Source organism: Hemitrygon akajei, chromosome 2 (genome assembly GCF_048418815.1).
Source record: "Hemitrygon akajei chromosome 2, sHemAka1.3, whole genome shotgun sequence".
NCBI lineage: Eukaryota > Metazoa > Chordata > Chondrichthyes > Myliobatiformes > Dasyatidae > Hemitrygon > Hemitrygon akajei.
The window spans coordinates 89,586,519-89,610,050 of record NC_133125.1 but is presented as its reverse complement, the minus strand read 5'-3'; the positions used below and the strand labels follow the sequence as shown (position 1 = coordinate 89,610,050).

Here is a 23,532-nt window from a genome sequence, read left to right as displayed (position 1 = left end):
TTTTCCCTAGTGGGCTCAACCATAGGCTGCTCTAGAAAGCCATCGCATAGACATTCAACAAATTCCCTCTCTTGGGATCCAGCTTCAACCTGATTTACCCAAACTACCTGCATAGTGAAATCTTCCATGATTATTGCAACGCCATCCTTTTTATATGTGTTTACATCTTCCATTGTAATTTGAAGCACACACCCTGGCTGGTATATTCAAAATATTTTCAAAGTTCAAATAGATTTTATTATCAAAGTACATATATGTCACCGTTTACAACACTGAGATTCATTTTCTTGTGGACATACTCAACAAATCCATAGAGTAGTAACTCAAACAGAATCAATGAATTACAGGCAAACTAGGGTTTTCAACTAGAGTGTGGAAGACAACAAGCTGTGAAAATAGAAAAAGAGGAACCCATAATATAAATAAATAATCAATTAATACCATGAACATGAGATGAAGAATCCTTGAAAGTGTGTCCATTGGTTGTGGAAACATTTCAATAATGGGGCAAGTAAGTTGAGTGAGGTTATCTCCTTTCCTCAAGAGCCTGATGGTTGAAGGGTAATAACTGTTCTTATATCTGATGGGGTGAGCCCTAAGGCTATTCTACCTACTTCTTAATGGCAGCAGCAAGAAGAGAGCATGTCTTGGTGGTGGGGGTCCCTGATGATGGATGCTGCTTTCCTGTGACAGCACGTCCTATAGATGTACTCAATGGTTGGGAGGGTTTTGATGTTTCCATACCCGAATGTGATGCAGCCAGTCAATATACTCTCTACTATGTATCTATAAAAGCTTGTCAAAGTTTTAGTTGACATGCTGAACCTCAGCAAACCCTTAAGGTAGTAGAGGTACTGCTGTGCTTTCTTTGTAATTGCAATTGCAGGTCCTCTGGAATAATAACACCAAGGAATTTAAAATTGCTTACCCTCTCCACCTCTGATCCTCTAATGAGGACTGCCTCCTGGATCTCTAGTGTATTACTCTAGTACATAATTTCCATCAGGGTCTTTTTTATCCATGCAGTTTCTTAGCTGTACCCACAAAGATTCTACAGCTCCTAATTCTATGTCATCTCTTTCTAATTATTTTATTTCATTTTTTTATCAGCAGAGCCACTCCACCCCCTCTGTACCTGCCTGTCCTTTTGATACACTGTGTATCCTTGGATGTTAAACTCTCAACTATGATCTTCTTTCAGTCACGACTCAGTGATGGCCACAATATCATACCTGCCAATCTCTAACTGTGCTACAAGATCATCTACCTCATTCCATTTACTGTGTGCATTCAGACTCATTATGTCCCTTGACGTTATTCAACTTCTTTTTTGAGTGCAACTTCTACCCCCTTTGTTTAAACTTTAACAAAAATACAAAAATATATAGAAATGAGTTTTAGTCTCTTTGCTAGATTTCTTTCGGGTCAAAGCACATAGCTTAATAGGTTGTCCATTTGAATTTCATGATAAGATCCTTCAATAAAGTCTCTCAAAAACATCCAGACTACTTGAGAGTATAACGAAAATGTTTAACTAATAAACTTGCTCAGGCTTCTTGGAAGCACATAGGAGTACCAAAAGCATAGAAGATTTTACCGATCTATAAACAAGAAGTAGCTATCCACCTTCTCTAAACACTGAGGGATTCTGGAAGTGAAATGTAATCTACTATATGGTCAATGCTGTCCTGAACTACTTAGAAATAGTAAGTACTGTCAGATTTGCTTTGGAGCAGGTCTTGATACAGATTTGATTTTATCAACACATAAGGAAATCCAAGGTATGTGAGTGCACAAAGTGACAGTTTGTGGTTTTGTTTACTGGTATTTTAATCAGAGCATGAGAAACAGGAGCATCCAGCCCTTTGTGTCTGCAGATTATTGTGAGAATAGATTAGTCATTGAAGCACAGATGGAGAAATTGGCTAACACATTAGATACTGAAAGGAAATGTTAAAAACAAAACAAGAACAAACGAAAATCATTAAAACCAAAGTACGTGTAAAGTTTGAAAACAAAACAAACTGAGATTCAAAAGTTAACAACTAAAGGAATGTTACAAGATAAATGCATAACACCATGGTTGCTTATCTCTGAGCATTTTCAACCTGGATGCAACTAACCTCGATTATTCTTGCACAAAATCCTTTGGTTGAAAAAACCTTGCCCACATGTTTGATTATTGTCTGCCACGCAGAGACGCTCTTCAAGAAGATCCCAATGATAGCAAACTGGATCTTCACAATGAATGGCTTCAGTAAGATGTGGACATTTTCCAACTCTGGCAGTGGGCTCTCCAATGACATGCCGCCTTCTTATTTTGAAACCTACAAATTGAATTGGTTATAATTTAGTGGCATAAACAAAGATAGAGTACATAGTATTTAGAATAATCAATAGAAACAAATTTCATTAATTAGTCTGGCAGTGTATTAGACCAGTTAATCAGGGGTTCCCAACCTTTCTTATGCCATGGGCCAATACTATTACACAGGGATCCCAGCTAAGGAACCCCTGAGTTAAATGTATTACAATCCAATAACTAAGAGTATCAAAAAATTCTGAAGATATCCATAGTATCATGATTATTGATAAACTATTCACCATCCATCCTCCAAGAGGATAACAACCTTGTCGTGGTTTGGAGGCTTGCGTGCCTCAATGACCTGGAGGGAAATGTTGGCTGGCATTAGGGCCTTATGCTTTGGCTCTTGGTAGGGTCACCCATGCCAAAGAGCAGAGGCTGGACTAAGAGTGGTCCACCAGTCCTCCAGGTTCAGGGGTTCAGCTCAAGGCTAATAACCCTGACTTCCATAGATGCTGCCTGATGTGCTTAGTTCCTCCAGCAACTTGTGTATATTGCTCTTTTTATAACTAAACATTTTTTTAAAAAATAAATAAATGGGGAAAAAACTGCTGGACATAAACTGAATAAAATGTTTAAAATGCAAATGGCCAATTAATTGCGTACAGTATGTCCATTGCCATTGTGCTTGTCTAGCAAAATTAATGCAATTGCTGTTTCTACACTAAATCTAACCTCACACATTTCCTGCTGCAGGAATAGTGTACGACCATTGGACTTCATGTTGTCAAAACTCTGGTGAATATATTTCAGGATATTTAGACAAAAAATCTTTGGAAGTCTGGATCATTGACTACTTTTAAACATTCAACATAGATCAGGTTTGCACTATCAAAGTCCATTTGACATCTTGGATTCTGACACAAAGACATATGTTACTCCTATGGTTTAATAAGTGATTTTTTTTTAATTTTCAAAGGAAAATTGCTTTTAATTCTCCAACATATACCCTGCATCCACTTCATTTCTAATGTCAAGCATATTTGAAATGATTTTCCTTTTAACTTAGAGAACTTTCAATTGCATGTTGGTATGGTACTTCATTGTTTACTTTAACTTTCAACATGTAGAATTACAATTTAAAATTGCCAAAGCTCATTGTAGGCAACTTCCAAGTACCTGAACTGTCTTTCTACTAAAGCAAACAATTCCCAAAGGCTTTGTAAACCGGTAGTTCTTCCCAAACCTTACAGGTTCCTCACTATACTTGCTGGCGGCAGTTCAAGTTTTATGAGCAATTGTATAAAATTTCCTCTATTAGCATACTGATAAATCATCTAAGTTTATTTACTGCTTGAAGGACCCATTAGTCATGGCAAATAGCATTAAATAGCCCATGAATGATAAAACAACAATCTCCATACTGAATTTACATGTGCAATTCATGCTTTAAATATTTAACTCTTACCTCCCATACAGTATACTGGAATGTTTTTGAATATATTTGGTCTATTATTATTTAAGCCTTTGAATAGAAATGCATATAAACATACAGGAATCAGGATCAATTCAAGCAATGGTTAAATAAAGCAATAAATTGTGTCAATGAGTTTGCACGCAAAAGATGTTTAAACTCAAATTTCATGAGCATTAAATTATTTTTAAATATTCTGATACATGAACATATATTGGACTAAGATTATGCCATTTCACGCCTATGATTTGCCAGCTGAACAATACAGAACACTAAAGTTATACATTTTCACAAACAGCTTGTGCATTGTTACTGTCCTTGGTATCTCTCAATAAGTGCAAATCACTTAAGCTTCCAGATTAAATGTGTTTTCTTCATGCCAGTGAAATAGCTCATTTGAAGGCATCAAATTCTAAAACAGAACTTCCTGAACTAACTTTGGTATTCAGCATTCAAAAGAGCAATCAGAATCAAAATCAGGTTTAATATTACTGGCATTTGTTGTTTTTGCAGTATGCAATACATGATAGAAAAAATACAGATGCCAATAACTATATATATATAAATTAAGTGAGTGGTGCAAAATAGAAATAAAGTAGTGAGTACTGAATCCAGTGTTCATGGATTCAGTGTCCATTCAGAAATCAGATGGCAGAGGGGAAGAAAGTGTTCCTGAATCATTGAGTGTGTGCCTTCAAGCTTCTGTACCTCCTTCATGATGGCAGCAATGAGAAGAAGACATAACCTACATGACAGGGGTCCTTAACGATTGATGCCACCTTTTTGAGACATCACTACTTGAAGATGTCCTGGACGCTACAGAAGCTAGTGCCCATGATGGAGCTGAATGAGACACAACCTACTGCAGCTTCTTTTGATGCTGCTCAGTAGCACCTGCTCCTCCTCCCCCTCCCCCCATACCTGACGGTGATGCAGCCAGTTAGAATGGTCTCCATGGTACATCTGTAAAAGTTTGTGAGTGCCTTTAGTGACATACCACAGACTCAACCTATAGGGATGGTCTCTATGGTACACCTGCATCTCTGATGTTTGAACCTTCTCTGCGTTTAGATAATAGTCCGCACTATTGTTTCTTTTACCAAAATGTATTATCGTACATTTCCCAACACTGTATTCCATCTGCCAATTTTTTGCCCATTCTTCCAATTTGTCTAAGTCCTGCTACAATTATATTACTTCCTCAGCACTACTTACCCCTCCACTTATCTTTGCCCCAAAGCCATCAATTCCACTATCTAAATCATTGACAAACAATGTGAAAAGCAGCAGTCCCAAAACTGACTCCTGAGGAACACCAGTAGTCACTGGCAGCCAACCAGAAAATACCCTTTTATTCCCACTCAATGCCTCCTGCCTGTCAGATATTCCACTATCTATGCCAGTATCTTTTCTTTAACACCATAGGATTTTATCTTGTTAAGCAGCCTCATGTGTGGCACCTTATCAAATACCTTCTGAAAATCCAGCTAAATTACATCCACTGCCTCTCCTTTGTCTGCCCCGCTTATTACTTCCTCAAAGAACTCTAACAGATTTGGCAGGCAAAATTTCCCTTTACAGAAACAATACCAACTTAGACTTATTTTATCATTAGTCTCCAAGTACCTCAAAATCTCATTATTAATAATAGACTCCAACACTTTACCAACCACTGAGCTCAGGCTAGCTGGCCTATAATTTCCCGATTCTACCTCCTACCCAAGATCCACAAACCTGCCTGTCCAGGTAGACCTATTGTCTCAGCTTGCTCCTGCCCCACTGAACTTATTTCTGCATACCTTGACACTGTCTTATCCCCCCTTGTTCAATCTCTTCCCACCTATGTTCGTGACACCTCTCATGCTTTGAATTTTTTCAATGATTTTAAGTTCCCTGGCCCCCACTGTCTTATTTTCACCATGGACGTCCAGTCCCTATATACCTCCATCCCCCACCGAGATGGTCTCGAAGCTCTTCGCTTTTTTTTGGATTCCAGACCTAACCAATTCCCCTTTACCACCACTCTCCTCCGTCTAGCGGAATTAGTTCTTACTCTCTATAATTTCTCCTTTAGCTCCTCCCACTTCCTCCAAACCAAGGGTGTAGCCATGGGCACCCGTATGGTTCCCAGTTATGCCTGCTTTTTTGCTGGCTTTGTGGAACAGTCCATGTTCCAAGTCTATACTGGTATCCATCCCCCTCTTTTCCTTCGCTACATCGACGACTGCATTGGCGCTGCCTCCTGCACGCAATGCTGAGCTCGTTGATTTCATTAACTTTGCCTCCAACTTTCACTCTGCCCTCAAATTTACCTGGTTCATTTCTGACACCTCCCTCCCCTTTCTTGATCTTTTTGTCTCCATCTCTGGAGACAGCCTATCTACTGATATCTACTATAAGCCTACAGACTCTCACAGCTACCTGGACTATTCCTCTTCCCACCCTGTCTCTTGCAAAAATGCTATCCCCTTCTCACAATTCCTCCGTCTCTGCCACATCTGCTCTCAGGATGAGGCTTTTCATTCCAGGACGAAGGAGATGTCTTCCTTTTTTAAATAAAGGGGCTTCCCTTCGTCCACCATCAACTCTGCTGTCAAACGCATCTCTCCCATTTCCCGCACAACTGCCCTCACCCCATCCACCCGCCACCCCACTCAGGATAGGGTTCCCCTTGTCCTTACCTACCATCCCACCAGCCTCCAGGTCCAACATATAATTCTCCGTAACTTCCGCCACCTCCAACGGGATCTGACTACCAAGCACATGTTTCCCTCCCCCCCTTTCTGCTTTTCACAGGGATCGCTCCCTACGCGACTCCCTTGTCCACTCGTCCCCCCCATCTCTTCCCACCGATCTCCCTCCTGGCACTTAACCTTGTAAACGGAACAAGTGCTACACCTGCCCTTACACTTCCCCCCTCACCACCATTCAGGGCCCCAAACAGTCCTTCCAGGTGAGGCGACTCTTCACCTGTGAGTCGGCTGGTGTGGTATACTGCGTCCAGTGCTCCCGGTGTGGCCTTTTATATATTGGCGAGCCCCAATGCAGACTGGGAGACCATTTCGCTGAACACCTACACTCAGTCTGCCAGAAAAAGCAGGATCTCCCAGTGGCCACACATTTTAATTCCATGTCCCATTCCCATTCTGATATGTCTATCCATGGCCTCCTCTACTGTCAAAATGAATCCAAGCTCAGGTTGGAGGAACAACACCTTATATACCGGCTGGGTAGCCTCCAACCTGATGGCATGAACATTGACTTCTCTAACTTCCGTTAATGCCCTTCCTCCACTTCTTACCCTATCCCTGACAAATTTAGTTGTTTGCCTGTTCTCCATCTCCCTCTGGTGTCCCCCCCCCCCCGCCCCTTTCTTTCTCCCGAAGCCTCCCGTCCCATGATCCTTTCCCTTCTCCAGCTCGGTATCACTTTCGCCAATCACCTTTCTAGCTCTTAGCTTCATCCCACCCCCTCAGGTCTTCTCCTATCATTTCGCATTTCCCCCTCCCCCCACTACTTTCAAATCTCTTACTATCTTTCCTTTTGGTTAGTCCTGACGAAGGGTCTCGGCCCGAAACGTCGACGTCCCTGTAGATGCTGCCTGGCCTGCTGTATTCCACCAGCATTTTGTGTGTGTTGTTGTTTGAATTCCCAGCATCTGCAGATTTCCTTGTGTTTGGCCTACAATTTCCTTTCTTTTGCATTCCTCCTTTCTTAAAGAGTGGAGGGACTTTCGTGATCTTCCAGTCCTCTGAGACCATGCCAGAAACAAGTGATTCTTGAAAGATCATGACCAATGCATCTGTTCTCTCTTCATCAATCTCTCTCAGGACTTTGGGATGTAGTCTATTTGGCCCAGGTGACTTATCTGCTTTAAGACTTGAGTTTGCATCGTATTTTTTCCTTTGTAATAGCAATGGCACTCACTCCTGCTCCCTGACACTCACGGACCTCTGGCACACTGCTAGTGTCTTCCACAGTGAAGACAGATGCAAAGTACCCATTAACTTCATCTACCATTTCTCTGTCCTCCATTACTACCTCACCAGCATCATTTTCCAGTGGTCCAATATCAACTCTAACCTCCCTTTTACTCTTTATATGACTGAAAAATCTTCTCGTGTCCTGCTTTATATTATTGGCTAGTCTGCCCTCACAATTCATCTTCTCCTTGCTTATAGCATTTTAAGTTGCCTTTAGTTGGATTTTAAAAGCTTCCCAATCATCCAACTTTCCACACACTTTTGCAACCTTTCTTTGGCTTTTATGCATTCCTTAACTTCCTTTGTCATTCTCAGTTGCCCACCCCTGTCATTTGAGAATTTCTTTCTCTGTGGGACTCATATCTAGCCTGCGCCTTGTGAACTGTTCCCAGAAACTTCGGCCGTCTCTGTTCTGCCGTCATCCCCGCCAGTATCCTCCTCCAATCCATGCCATTTGAGCTATGCCCAGCCACACAGTCATGGGCGCAGAGAGAGCAGAGCAGTGGGCTAAGCACATGTCCCTGAGGTGCATCAGTGTTGATTGTTTGTGATCCACATAGATTATAGTCTTGCAGTTAGGAAGTTGCAGATCCAGTTGCAGGGGGAAGTACAGAGTCTCAGATTCTGGTGCTTTTCCATCAGAACTGTAGGAACGATTATGTTAAACGCTGAGCTATAGTCAATAAACAGCATCCTGACATAAATATTTGTATTGCAAGGGAACATCCTCTCCATTATTCAGTAGTCCTTCTTTGTACATTGTAATTGGATAGTAAACAAGATCTTTGTTTTGGAGATATCAGCCAGAATCTGTCCCGATGATCATGATTATTTAAATAAAAAAATCAATGCAGAACATTTCTCTCACACCATATCAATGGATTGAAACAATAATTATAATCATAAAAATAAATAAAAACTCCATACCCTGCCTGGGTATCTACAGTAAATGGAAGTGGATTTTCACAAAGGACATAAAATAGTGATGTCAAAATTCCAAATTTAAAAACAACTAACACTTATATTTAAGACCAACAAAAAAAAAGACAGTAACAAACAGATAAACGTGATGGAAATATGAAAAAGAGCATTACTAGAAAATCTAAGGAGATTTGATCTGCATGTGGAAAAGAGTAAAGTTCAGGGAAAAGAAAAGGCAAATGGTACCAATGGAAGCGTTCTGCTGGGAGCAGGTACAAGGTCAAAGATGAAATCACCTATTCCTATGCATAGTGGTAAAGTAAACAACCCAACTGTTCTTCTGAAACAACTAGCGGAACAGAAAATTATATCATCGTATGGGTTAAGAGCAATATGCATATTCAAGATGATGTGAGTGACACAAACATACTTATTGTTATCAAGTGCATCTGCTTTTAAACTCCAGAAGTGAACTGATAAATTTTGCACTGAATTGAAAAGCACCATTTGCCATCTCCTGTCCCTTTAGTATTTTCTCCACTATTGCCTTGCCAAAACATTTAGTTGTGACTTTTGGTCATAACGTCCTGTCTCTAAGGAGAAAGCTGTCTTTCGTGTTCCTGTTTCAACTTCAGCCTTAGAAATTTGACTTAATTCTTGTTAAATATTGTGAGATCTTCCTGTGCCCACACTTCTCAGAAGTTTTGTTATGTATTTAATATTTCAACAATATTTGAATAATCTTGAAGGATCTCAGCCCGAAATGGAAACTGTACTTTATTCCATAGATGCTGCCTGGCCTGCTGAGTTCCTCCAGCAATTTGTGTATGTTGCTTGGATTTCCAGCATCTGCAGATTTTATGTTGTTTGTAGATATATTGTTTGATTAAGCATTCCTGTTTGTTTATAGGATTTATAGGATTTATAGGATTTATGTATAAATGCTTGAAATGCACACATCATCACGCTACCACGTGATAGGTGCGCACCTCACTTAAAGTAAACACGAAGTTAGACTCACATTCCCGGATACCAATGTGTTCCTTTGAAATGATTTAATGTTTTGAAGTTACAAAAAAGCACAGGTGAAGAGGTTATTTTTAAAATGAACCCAAAACAGCTATCGTCTTGCTGAACCATAGTCAGATGTTCAAACTAAAAAAGTTGCAGTGAGGAACAGTAATTAAAAATCGCAGCCCAGCACGTGCAGAGATGGTCGAATTTAAGAATGCAGCATAGCACGTGTCTTCAGAAGGGAAGACACAATCGGGTTTTAAAGACAAAGTCAGAAAATGGAAGAATTCAAGGTTCATAAGGAGTGAGTAGGTGTGATAATAATCATAAAAAAGAGCAGAAATGGCTGGGTACATCAGAAAGATTGATGAGTCTGATTACACAACAGATAACTGGCTCATGCATCAGCTAATCCAACAGTATTTTGAAGCAAATGAAATAGCTAATGTGAAACAAAAAACAATTTGCTGTGTGCATTGGGTTAAAAGAAATACAGTTTGCTATGAGGCTTGACTGCTCCAAACAAACCAGCAGAAATGAGTTTTGCTGATATTGTCAAAATAATCCAGCAACACTTAGAACAAAAATCATTGCTGATTGCAGATTGTTTTAGGTTTCATAAATGGAATCACAAAGAAGGGGAGTCCATTTCAGCTTATATGGCTGAATTGAAGAGATTGTCTAAGCATTGTCAGGTCAGTAATGGGCTTAATGGTGTACTGAGAAATCATTTCGGTTGTGGAATCTCACAAGAAAGCATTCAAAAACAGCTTCTGACTGAAGCATAACTAGCATTTAAAAGGGCAGCTGAAATCATTGTTTCCATGGAATCAGCAGACAGAGGTGCAATTGAGTTGCAGTCAGGAATGAAAGTCAGCATCTCTAAACAGAAACCGGCCTAGCCAAATAAATTGTGTTGCCATTGTGAAAGGGGCTCCCACACACCAGACCAATGCAGATTTAAAGGTGAAACTTGTAGAAAATACAACAAAGTAGGGCCTGTACAAAGAGCATGTTGGACAGACAGAAATAAATTGGCTGCTCAGGGAAGAAAAAAAAGCTAAAACATTAAGTTGCAGTTTCAAAAAAAAAGCACGGACTTCCGGTAAGATGGCGATTGCTTAGCTGCTCCGAACTTTTGTTCCGTTACTGTCGCTACCTTTGCACTAAATGTCTCCATTTTATAAAGCTTAGTTAGGAATTATTTCGGTATCTCTTACTTGCCTGTGAATATATCTAACTTACAATGTCTAGCAAGAGTTCTAAATCCGGGAGAAAAGAAACTACGACCTCGTCGGACGTGACGATGGAGGCGCTTGAAAAGCTCCGAGATGAAATCTTAAAGGAAATTAAAACCGCTTTCAAACAGTTAGAAGAGAAACTGGATCGGATCAACGATAAAGTGGACAAACATGCTGAACACTTATCTCGCATCGATTCGACTTCTGAAGCTTTAGAAAGTCGGGTTCGATACTTGGAGACTCTCTGTTCCAGCTTAGAGGAAAAATCTAATAAACTTCTTTCCAAAATGGTGGATCTCGAAAATCGCAGCAGACGCTGCAACATCAGAATTCTGGGATTACCAGAGGCAACTGAGAAGGGATCAACCGTGAAGTTTTTCGCCGAGTTTCTCTGTGAGATATTCAGGAAGGATCTGCTTCCAAACCCGCCCGAGCTCGAACGGGCACACAGAGTTAACGTCCCTCCCGGAATTCTGGGATCCCGTCCACGACCAGTAATCTTGTGTTTCCATCAATACCAGGTAAAACACAGTCTGATTGTGGAGGCACGTCGCAGAGGCTCTTTTACTTTCCAGGATACAACCATTCGCTTTGTGGAAGATTTTACACCCCAGACCTTAAAGATGCGCACTGAGTATAAAGGCGCAATGAAAGTGCTTTTTGATCGTGGTTTCAAACCTTCCTTTCGTAATCTTGCTGACCTAAGAATCAAGTTTAATACCGGGGAATTCAAGTGGTTCAAATCAGCGAGGGAAGCTGAAGCGTTTGTGGCAAGTCTTCCGGCTATCCAGTCATCTTCGGAATCTGATCGGGCCTCCTAAAATGGTGGATAAGTACTCCTCGTAGTAAAATTACTTTCTCTGGACTCGGAATTCACTTGAATCACTCAGACATTATTCACTGAAACTCTAAAGGCTGTTGACAATCTCTCCCGGGATTTGGTGTGTGTGTAATCTATTTTTACCTCTGTATAACTTTACCTACAGAGTTCTACAACTAATTCTAACTTGTTTTGGAGGTTTGAAGTCTTTAGTGAAGGCCTCCCTGTTTGTTGGTTCACAGTTCAACTGCTGATTTATTTTTCCTCTGTTTTAAATATTTATTTATTTTATCTCTTTCTTTTCTTCACCCCTTTTTTTTCCATTCTCTGATTTTTTTTTTCTCCCTTCTCGGTAAACGGTTGATAAATACTCGTCTTGAATTTGTAATTTTCCCCTTCCTCTTTTTTCTTTTTCCTTCTTACCTTTTTTTCCCCTTCTCTTACTTTATTCTTCTATAATATTTCGCGGGTAGGTTAGTTTTGGTTTTCTTCCGATTTTCTCTGTATTAAGTTGTATATCTCGGCAGAAGGTGTTCTAATCTGTAGTTATGTTTTTTAGTGCATAAACTAGATACTGTTTGTTATAGCATTTATACGGAACTGCTGTCAATGACACAGATCTGGAAGTTGTATTTGGGTTAATTTTTTTGGTAGAGCTAGCTACTTGTTTTCGTAGCCGTCTAGTTCTGGGTTGTGTGGGTGGGGTGGATTTTCCAGTTCCAACATTTCTTTATTGTTTAGGACATGTTTATATTTTGACCTTACGAATCTATGTTTACATCTCTGCTCCCAGACTGCTATTGTACCGCTTGATTTTTTATATGCCTGCCGCCTTTTATGCATTAGTAATTGATAATGGCTAGTGCACTTAAATTTGTGAGCTGGAATGTAAAGGGACTGAACCACCCTGTTAAAAGAAGGAAGGTATTTTCACATATTAAACAACTCAAAGCTGACATTGCTTTCCTCCAAGAAACTCATATTCGTTGTTTTGATAACTCCCGGCTTCTGTCCAAGTGGGCGGGTCAGCATTTTCATTCATCCTTTGCCGCTAAAGCTAGGGGAGTCTCCATCCTTATTAACTCAAATATTCCTTTTGAACTCCATAATAAAATATCGGACACAAATGGCCGTTTTATTATTGTTTCTGGTAAACTATATAACACTAAAGTTGCACTAGCAAACCTGTATGCCCCCAACTTTGATGATGTTAACTTCTTTGAACGGTTTTTTTCCTCACTACCAGACCTAAACTCATACTCTCTTATATTGGGTGGTGACTTTAACTGTTGGTTGGATCCTAAACTGGACCGATCGTCCTCTGTTACCAGATCACCTACCAAATCTGCCTTAGCTATCCAATCGTTTCTCTCTAATCTTGGTATCTCTGATATATGGCGTTTCCTCCATCCTACGGAGAGAGATTGTTCTTTTTTCTCACATGTTCACCATACCTTCACTAGAATTGACTATTTCTTACTCGATAACCAACTTATCCCATTTACCCACACTTGTGACTATCAGAGTATACTGATTTCTGACCATGCCCCAATTACCCTCTCTCTGAACTTTCCTGGTCTCCCTCAGAGGAACAAACACTGGCGGTTCAATTCAACTTTATTATCGGATGATGATTTCGTAAAATTTATTAAAGACCAGATAACCTTCTATTTTAACACTAATACATCACCTGAAGTGCCATCCCAGACTGTCTGGGATGCCATGAAAGCATATTTGAGGGGTCAAATAATCTCTTACACAGTAAATCTCAATAGAAGATCCTGTGCAGATCGAGCAAACCTCATTAACCAGATCAAAGATGTGGATCAATTATATGCCCAAACTAAGAACCCTGAATTATACAAGAAGCGCATTGAACTTCAAACTAAATTTAATCTTCTGTCCACTCAACCTGTCGAACGCCAACTTCTCGAAAGCAAGAGCCGCTTTTACATTCATGGGGATAAGTCTGGTAAATTACTAGCCAATCAGCTGAGGCGTTCTAAAGCCAAACAACATATTACAAAGATCCGGAAGGAGAACGGAGACTTTACATCGGATCATTTAGAAATTAATGACGCATTTAAAAATTTTTATTCTCGGCTTTATTCCTCTGAATCCCTGAATGACAATATCTCTGTGGATCAATTTTTACAGAATCTGAATATCCCCTCACTTTCATCTGATTTCAAAGCCAAACTTAATGCGCCTATATCACTAGAAGAAGTATCTTCTGCGATTTCTGCACTGTCCTCAGGGAAATCTCCTGGACCTGATGGGTTCCCTGTGGAATTTTATAAAACATTCTCCTCACTTCTTTCTCCTCAGTTACTTTCAGTATTAACTGACTCATTTAACTACGGCAAATTGCCACCCTCTTTCAATGAGGCATCTATTATTCTTCTTTTAAAAAAGGGCAAAGACCCAACAGAGTGTTCCTCGTACAGGCCGATCTCTCTGCTCAATGTTGATGTAAAGATCTTAGCTAAAGTTTTGGCTCATAGATTAGAAACCGTTATTCCCTCCATTATCTCTGATGACCAAACAGGCTTTATTAAAAACCATCTCCCTTTTTTTAACATTCGGCGTCTATTTAATATTTTATACTCAGTTCCAACTGGGACTCCTGAATGTGTTATCTCCCTTGATGCGGAGAAAGCATTTGATCGTATAGAGTGGAACTACCTTTTTGCAGTCTTAGAAAAATTTGACCTCGGCCAAAGTTTCATCTCTTGGATCCAATTGCTGTACCTGTGTCCTACTGCTTCTGTTCTAACTAACTTTCAGAAATCCCAAGTATTCAATCTCAAACGTGGCACCCGTCAGGGATGCCCCTTAAGTCCCTTTCTCTTTGATTTGACTATAGAACCTCTGGCGATAGCATTTCGAAATTGTCCTGAATTGACCGGGATTTGGAGAGGGGGTGTTGAGCATAAAGTCTCTCTCTATGCTGATGACTTACTACTCTTTCTCTCATATCCGTCTACATCCTTACCTCTAATGTTTTCACTTCTTGACCAGTTTAGCCAGATCTCTGGCTATAAACTCAACTTACATAAGAGTGAACTTTTCCCAATCAATAAAAAAGCACAAGAACTAATATTTCGTGATCTCCCCTTTAAAGTAGTCCATAATCAATTTACTTATCTTGGAATTACAGTCACAAGGAAGTTTAAAGATCTCTTTCATGAAAACTTTGTCAATCTTTTATATGCTACAAAACAGAATCTGGTACAATGGTCACCTCTATCTATGTCCTTGGTAGGTCGTATCAATGTTGTCAAAATGTATGTTCTCCCCAAATTTTTATACTTATTTCAATCTATCCCAATTTTTATTCCTAAATCCTTTTTTGATTCCTTAGACTCTATTATTTTGTCATATCTGTGGCAGAATAAGCGCTCTAGAATTAATAAAATCCACCTCCAAAAATCTAAAAAAGAGGGTGGCATGGCTTTACCTAACTTTCGCTTATATTACTGGGCAGCTAATATAAGTTGTGCTGCCTTCTGGTCTTTCTTCCACGGTCAGCCTGAGTGCCCTAACTGGGTGGCAATGGAGTTGAGCTCCACTAAAGAATTATCTATACCTGCACTTCTTGGCTCTGCACTCCCTAGCAGTCTGCCCAGATCAATAGCTAATCCTCTGGTCAGACACACTTTGCGTATATGGGCTCAGTTCAGGAAATGCTATGGTTTCCAGGGGTTTTCCATTTCTAGCCCTGTCGCACACAATCACCTTTTTTTACCTACCACGTTCGATTCAGCATTCCATGTTTGGTACAGGAAGGGCATTAGACATTTTGAAGATCTCTTCATTGATAACCGCTTTGCTTCTTTTCAACAGCTCTCTGTTAAGTTCAACCTGCCTAATGCTCACTTTTTCAGATATCTTCAAATCCGACACTTCACTGCTCCTTTAATTCCTAACTTTCCTGAAATGCCTGCGAAAAATGCTATGGACCTATTTCTCTCCATTAATCCACTAGGTAAAGGTTTAATTTCAATTATCCAAGATAAACTAGCAGCCTTACAACGGGCCCCTGTGGATAAAATTAAAATGGCCTGGGAGCAGGATTTAAATATCACCTTATCCGAGGAGAGCTGGGACTCAGTTCTCAAGTCGGTTAACTCAACCTCCCTTTGTGCTCACCATTGCCTCTTACAGTTTAAGATTGTTCATAGAGCCCATATGTCTAAATCTAAACTATCTCGATTCTACCCTGGCATTAGTCCACTCTGTGATAAATGCAAGAGGGGCGTGGCCTCTCTCATCCATATGTACTGGCTCTGTCCTAGCTTGGAGAAATTCTGGAAAGATGTCTTCACTACACTATCGGGTATTCTGAATCAGCACCTAGAACCTAACCCCTTAATTGCTCTGTTCGGTTTTTGGGGCGAGACAGATTTATGTCTGAGTCCGACCAAATGCCGAATACTATCCTTTGCCTCTCTCCTGGCGAGACGCTTGATCCTCCTTAGATGGAGAGATGTTGCCCCGCCCACTCATGCGCAATGGCTTAACGACATTATGGCCTGCTTGGACCACGAAAAAATTCATTATTCAGTTCTCAATTCAGATTTAAAGTTCCATAAGGTCTGGGGGCCTTTTATCGAGTACTTTCATAACCTTCCTCTTGACTAGGGTTTTTTTTCTTTTCGGTCCCTTGCTTTCAGCTCCCTTTTTTTTTCTGGTAGTAGGCATTATTATCCTCTGTTGCTAAGTGTATTCACAGTCTGGGAGTTTGACTGTCCGGACTTATACTCTCTATATTGTGTGGTGGTTGGTCTGGAATTGTTGTTTTTTTTTCTTGTGTTGTGGGGTTTGGTGAGGACACTAAGCTCACTTGTCTTTAATTTAGGTGCTTTTTTGTTAAATTCTCTTCCTTTGTAGCATATTGTTATTGTATGCTTAACCTTGCTCTGTATTAATGCTCCTCACTGGGATTTGGGGTTTTTAATTTTGTAAAATGTTTTGAAAAACTAATAAAAAAAATTACAAAAAAAAGCACAAAACTGTGTTATGAAAAATCTGATAATGATGAGAATAACACAGGATTGAATAGCCTTGAGAAGTACAATGTGAAAACTAGAGATAGACAAAACAGTATAATTTAAATTGACATGTACAAAATGCTGAAGGAAGCCAATTAATTAATTCAAAACTTCAGGAAAGTTGCAAGCTTTCAGCTTTTATGAACATAAGGAACCAGAATCTACTCTGCATTAAGATTATTGTATGGACTTCAAGTGGAGGACAAAAAGCTGTTTGCAAAAGTCGATGCAAAACCAAAGCCCAGCTGGAAAAATAGAAGGCCAAAAAGATAGAAGTCAATGGATACACATAAACAAAGGATTTATCAGATGATGTTGTGGATAAAGAAGCCAAGAGGAGAGATCAGATCCTAAAGGGAGGAACAGAAGGGTTAATAAGAGAATTCTCCAGTGAACTAAATGCACCTTCCCAACATCAAGATGCACATCCTAGGAAGGAGAAGAAAGGCAAAAAAAAAGTAAAACAAGAAGTTGAAAAGGAGAGAAGAGATAAAGAATGTGAGTGAGAAAGAAAAAGGTGTGAAAGAGAGAAGTACCATGAAAAAGAAAAAAAGAGCAGGATGAAGAGAGAGGAAGAAGCCAGGACCAGGAGTGAAGCAAGTACCAAAGTAGACCCAGAGAGAGAAAAGCTGAGAAAAGGAGAAGAAAGATGTCCAGAGCTCTCAGAGCCAGGCCAACACCTATAACCACCACAGAGGAGGTCCCAGAACCTGAGATTGTTTTACTTAGTAAGCAGAGAGATCTCTCTTGTCAGGAAAGATGTTATCCCTCAAGAATAAGAAATCCTCTGCAGCGGTTAAATCTTTAGGCCTGAGTGGGACAATTTAAAATTTACTCTGCTATGGATTTCTATATAGTAGCTGTATATAGTGTATATATTGTGTATATAGTTAAGGTGCATTCTATATTGAGATAGACTTTATAGCTAAGTGGAGAAGAGTGTTGAATATTTAATACTTCAGTAATATTTGAGTAATCTTGCATATATATTGTTTGATTCAGCATCCTTGCTCATTTAAATAATTCATTATGGGCTATATGTATAAATACATAAATTTCATGCATTATCATGCTGTCATACTTTACTTAAAGTGAACATGAAGTTTGACTTGCATTCCCAGTATCCTGTGTCTTCCATTGAATTAGTTTAATGTTTTGAAGTTACAAAACATAACAATTTTTAATGTTAAAAATTAAGATCTGGGTGTCCTTGTACACAATTCAGAAGAAAAGCTAATATACAGCTACAACAAGGACATTTGTTGCTAGAAGAACTGAATACAAAAGTAGGAAGTTTATGTTTGAGTTTATTAGTGAGATATGACTTGGATTATTATGTACAGCATGATTCTTCTTAGTTAAGTGTAACCAAGTGACACTTGAATGCTATTCATTATCGTTAAAAAGTGTAGTCAGGCGTCCATCTGGGTAATGCTAGAATAGTTGTCTGTGCCTTTAAGTGGAGATAGTGACATCATTACGCACACACGGCATAGCGGGGAGACCATTTTTTTTCTGCTGCTGAAGCTAGTGGCGTGTTGGAATCGTTCCCCCAGAGGTACTGGGCATGGTGAGGAAAGGTGAGCATTAATTTACAATATCCATGTGAATTCATTTATGCTTGTTGGCGAATTGAGAATATCGGTAATTTGACATGTTTTACATGTGGATGCTTTAGATTTTCATGAGTAAAGATCTCAACGCTGGATAACGTGGCTTGCAAAGTTCCTCACCGGCCAAGTAGGTCAGTCTTCCTGTAATTTAACTACCAGGCAACATCTTGTGCCAAAGTGTACCTTTTGTCTAACTTTATTGTATCATGACTGATTGTGCATGTAACAGGGCAACGTGAATGTGTAGTCTCTGTTTGGGGGTTCAGTACGTGTGTACTAAAAAGTAGTAGACATCTTGGATGAGATGTATTCACTTACATTTCCGCTGCTATGTGTAAGATACAGGGTTGGGGTGATTCTAATGTTGTTTGTATTGTGTTCCTTCAGAATTGCCACTACCGTATTAGTACTGTATAGTTTTGTGCGGTTTTCTATGTATTTTTATACTGCATACGCAATTGGTCGATACACAAGTGTGTGGATTGAAGGTTAAACGGAGATTGTAATGGCAGGACCTGATTGTAAAGTCATTTGTTTTGTTTTAAGACCCTCTTCTAGCACTTAAACATCTAAAACAGATAAAGGAATTAAAACCTGAAAAAGTAGTTGTTGTCCTGAGGTTGTACTTTTCCCTGGGCTACAACATAAGGAATGAGATTAATGCATTGGGAGCTGTTTAAAGGATTACTAGCTAACACTAGATGCCATATGAGTAAAGGACAAACTTGTATCAGCTGGAGTTTAGAAGTGTGAGAAGAGATTTGATTCACATATATATTCTTAGAGATTTTGACTGTGTGGATGTGAAATAGCTGCTTCCTTTTCTGAAAAATCTGGAACAAGGTTTCATGATTTGAAAATAACTGAACACTCATTTAAGAGGTGATATTTTGTTTATTCTCCAAGAGAGTTGCAATTCTTTGAAACTTTATCTGTCAAAGGGTGGTGGAAATAGTATTTTTGAATACTTTTAAGCCAGATGTAAATAGTTTCTTGATAAACAAGGTCATGGATAGTCACTGTGGGTAATAGGAATGCCAAGTATAAGTTACAATCAGACCAGTGGTGATCATATTAGGTAGTGAGGCAGACTCAAATGGCCAAATGACCTACTACTGCACCTAATATGTTTGTTCATATTAATGTTTCTGATCTCATATGTTCTGAGTCACATAGAATTTCCACATATTCTTCATTAGTAAAACTCCATGCCAAATACTCATAATAACCCAAATTCATCCAGTTTTCACATTTCAACAGAAAATAAAGTTCAACTGATACCTATCTCACAGACAACAATATTTTGCTTGTTTTTAGTTAAGGTGGCTTAGAAAGTTTGCCATAAAGCTTCGCATTTTTCAACTACTATTAAGCCAAAGAAGATATGTTTCAAGAGGATAATACATAAGGAGATAGGTGCAAAAGCAGGAAGGATTAATGAGAAAAAGTCACAGCTACAATGGCCACCAAGGGGAGATAAAATTAAGGCAAAATTAGAGTTACAAAAAAGGTGAAAGTTCCACAAAAGAGAAGAAAGTTCATCAAAAAATTGAAGTGCCAGGATGAGAAATCTGAGGTATTAGGAAATTGGATGTGAAGAAAGGTCAATAGGAAGACAAATATCAATTGCTTTGTAAGTAAAATGAATAAAGTTACAAACTTTCAAATATGTGTTATTGATTCAATAAACATTTTAATATTCAGAAGAAAATACTTTTATACAATAAGAAAATAATTTGCACCGCATACTCAGAATCTAATTCATATTGTTGACACCCTTTTGTCTATCCAGGCAGGAGCATAACAAATCCCTGAGGTTCAATTAAATATCTAGTTTCATTCGGTAAATGTTGCTCTGGTCTGTTGGTTGCTGATAATTATTTTGCAACTGTATAAATTCCTTTTGAATTACAGCTGGTTAATGTGCACATCATTCACAGAGCGTGACAGATGTTAAATGGCGAGTGAGCAAGAAATGTATCTTTGCTAAAGGGACAAAAAGCTTTTCTTCCGAGAAACAATCTAAATCCAGAAGATTAAATATAAATGAGAAATTGGACAAATGCTAAAAATGATACAAATATTAACATTTCTAATTAATAAAGCTTCATTACTAACAACACATCTTAAGACCACGGGTGCATTTCATCACAACTGGAAGTAACTGATAAGTATTGGTCTTAACATAGAAATTACAATTTGAACAAGCATAATGCTATTAGTGTAACATCAAAATATTTAGACAAAAACTTTGATACTGAAGTGAGAATCTAACAGCATAAAATCATCAAAACAGACTTAAATACCTCTATTTTTATGAGTATCTTGACAGTTCTCCAGCATGCAGGGTGTCCAAGAAGACCAGGCTGAAACTAAGCATTCAGTTTGACAGGCAACACTGCAAAGCTGTGAGGTAACTGGTGTTGGATCTGTACACAGGCTGTGGTCCACTGGTCTAGACACTGAAATAAAATATGATAAGTTTATTTGTTTTATTAATTCAAGATTGATAAATGAGCTTGATTAATCAATATGAAGCTCAGGAACAAAAAGAGAAAAGAGATACAGAAGTGAGAATGACTCCATTTAAAAAACCATCTTAGTCACTGTAAGCATAAATATGTAAGCATATTTAAGTATAGATCGTTGGAAGAAAGAAATTTATGGCTGTATTCCACTTGAAAAAATTACTTATAATTTAAGAGATAAATATGAAACATTTTTGAAAATTTGGCGCCCTTATTTACAAAAGATAGGATTAAATATATAGGTGCTGCGAAGATGAAATAATTGGTTACTTGGGGAAAGAAATAAATATATATACTAAAGTTATTACAAGCTCCATGGAGCATGTGGGGATCTTCCAATATCCAGGCATTCCTTTTTTTTCTTTCTTTCTTTCTTCTTTTTTTCTATAGGGATGTTAGGGGGGAGGGGGGATGGGTAACACATATTTTCTTTTTCACACACTTTTATTCTGTAACTATTTGAAAACACAATAAAAAAAGTTTTAAAAAAAAGCATAAACCTAAACCAAATGCAGGCCAAGAAAAATAATAATTTCTTAGCTCTCCAATTTCCTGCGTTCTTTATTTACGATGGCTCATCATCATATAGGTAAATCTGATAATACACAGGAGACAGAGAGGAACAGTCAAAAATATAGCAGACTATTTGTTTAAAACATAGAGCTTATTTAAAAAGTGTCCCTTTCAGCTATACTAACATGGCTTGAGAGAGCAGCTGTTTTCCTATAGATGCAGGCAAAAGCCAGTATGTAGAAGATAGGTACATAATATATACGATGGGGTTAATATTTTTATTAGTCCCAGTTGCTTATTGGCTACAAGTGTGCTTGACAGTGTGTCTCTCTGTTGTCTCCTTTTTGATTGGGAACATAGATGCCACTACATTCAGCTAAGTTTAAATTGCACTCCACCAACCCACCACCAGCAGCACTACTCCTAGACACTCCACCTAGGAAGGAGCAGATTGAGGAAAGGAAAGTGTCTGTGAAAACAAAATATAAATCATACCCATTTTTCTATACTCATTATCTGTCTGCTTTAAAATGCATTTTCTGGGATATGTGCAACAAGCTCGCAAAGACCTCTAAAGAAGAGAGGTCTGAGATGAACTTATTTAGGAAAGATTTGCTTTATTCTGCATTCAACACCAGAACTCAGGCCTGGCTCGACAGTAAGATTTCTAATGAGCACGTAAAAGCTTTATCAGTGGAAAATCCAATTAAAAAAACACAGCTTAAACTCCTTTTCCTTGAGGATCATAGGAGTTTTTGGAAGAAATACCAACAGAAGGTGACCTGCATGCTAATATTTTAGGTTCTTTTTAGCTTACCTTCAATTTGGAAAATACAGTCAGCGTGCTAATGAATAAATTATTTTTGTCAAGTTATATATAAAAGATTTGCATTATTCTTGCTGATTTTTTTGGTTAAATATTGTTCAATACCTACCCTGCTGAAACCTCACCTCCCTACAGAATTTCTAAATTCAAACAGTATAAGTGTAGAGTCTAATGAAATTGCTAGGCTCAGTGAGCCAAAATAATGGCCCGAGACTTCTACTTCAAAGCTGGCAGACTTGCTCAGACCTGCTAGCTAACTAAGCAGAAGCACTTCAGCAAATTGCTTCTCTTGGGGCAGCTGACCTGTGATATGGGATTCCTCATGGAGTCACAAAGGGAAATGTGGACTTCCTCATATTTCCTAGCTGAGCCCACACCACTTTAACCTGTTGCAGTCAAAGCTGCTCCAGTGAAATCAGTGAAGAAACAGTTGTGAAAAGAACAAGTTCATTTCATTCTCCTCCACTCTCACTGCAACTTCAGATGAATTAATTTTCTCCTAGTTCTGACAAGATATTTTTGGTATGAAAATTAGTTCTGTTTCTCTTTCCACAGATGCTGCCTGACCTGCTGAGATTTTCCAGCATTTTCTGTATATTTATAGTTCAAATTTTTAATTAATTCACTTAATTTAGGTTATCTAAGTTTTTAATTGTTTCTGATTTAGTGTTTACATTTGAAAAAGCCGTGTTTAGCTATTTGGGTTTATTAGTTGTGAAAGTGTAATTGTTGCTTTATGTATAGTGTCTTGTGGTTAACTAAGAACAGAGAAAACTTACAGCACAATACAGGCTCTTCAGCCCACAAAGCTGTGCCGAACATTTCCTACTTTAGAAATTACCTAGGGTTACCCATAGTTCTCTATTTTTCTAAGCTCCATGTTCCTATCCAGGAGTCTCTTAAAAGACCCTATCGTATCCGCCTCCACCACCATCGCCAGTAGCCCATTCTACGCACTCACCACTCCCTGCATAAAAAACTTGCCCCTGACATCTCCTCTGTACCTAATTCCAAGCACCTTAAAACTGTGTCCTCTCATTCTAGCCATTTCAGCCCTGGAAAAATCATCTGACTATCCACACGATCAATGCCCCTCATCATCTTATACACCTCTATCAGGTCACCTCTCATCCTCTGCCGCTCCAAGGAGAAAAAAACAAGTTCACTCAACCTATTCTCATAAGGCATGCTCCCCAATCCAGGCAACATCCTTGTAAATCTCCTCTGCGCCCTTTCTGTA

General features: G+C 38.8%; 1 protein-coding gene across 3 annotated transcripts in view; it reads right to left on the bottom strand.

Moving 5' to 3' along the window:
* The window catches only part of thsd7ba (thrombospondin, type I, domain containing 7Ba), a 976,604-nt gene that overhangs the window by 509,785 nt on the left and 443,287 nt on the right, over positions 1-23,532 (bottom strand). For all 3 annotated transcript variants that reach the window (XM_073025771.1, XM_073025781.1, XM_073025776.1), the window contains exons 6-7: positions 20,732-20,887; positions 2,124-2,327 (exon numbers count right to left, since the gene is read on the bottom strand). In XM_073025771.1, coding sequence (XP_072881872.1) covers positions 2,124-2,327; positions 20,732-20,887 — 360 coding nt within the window. The remainder of the gene's footprint in view (positions 1-2,123; positions 2,328-20,731; positions 20,888-23,532) is intronic.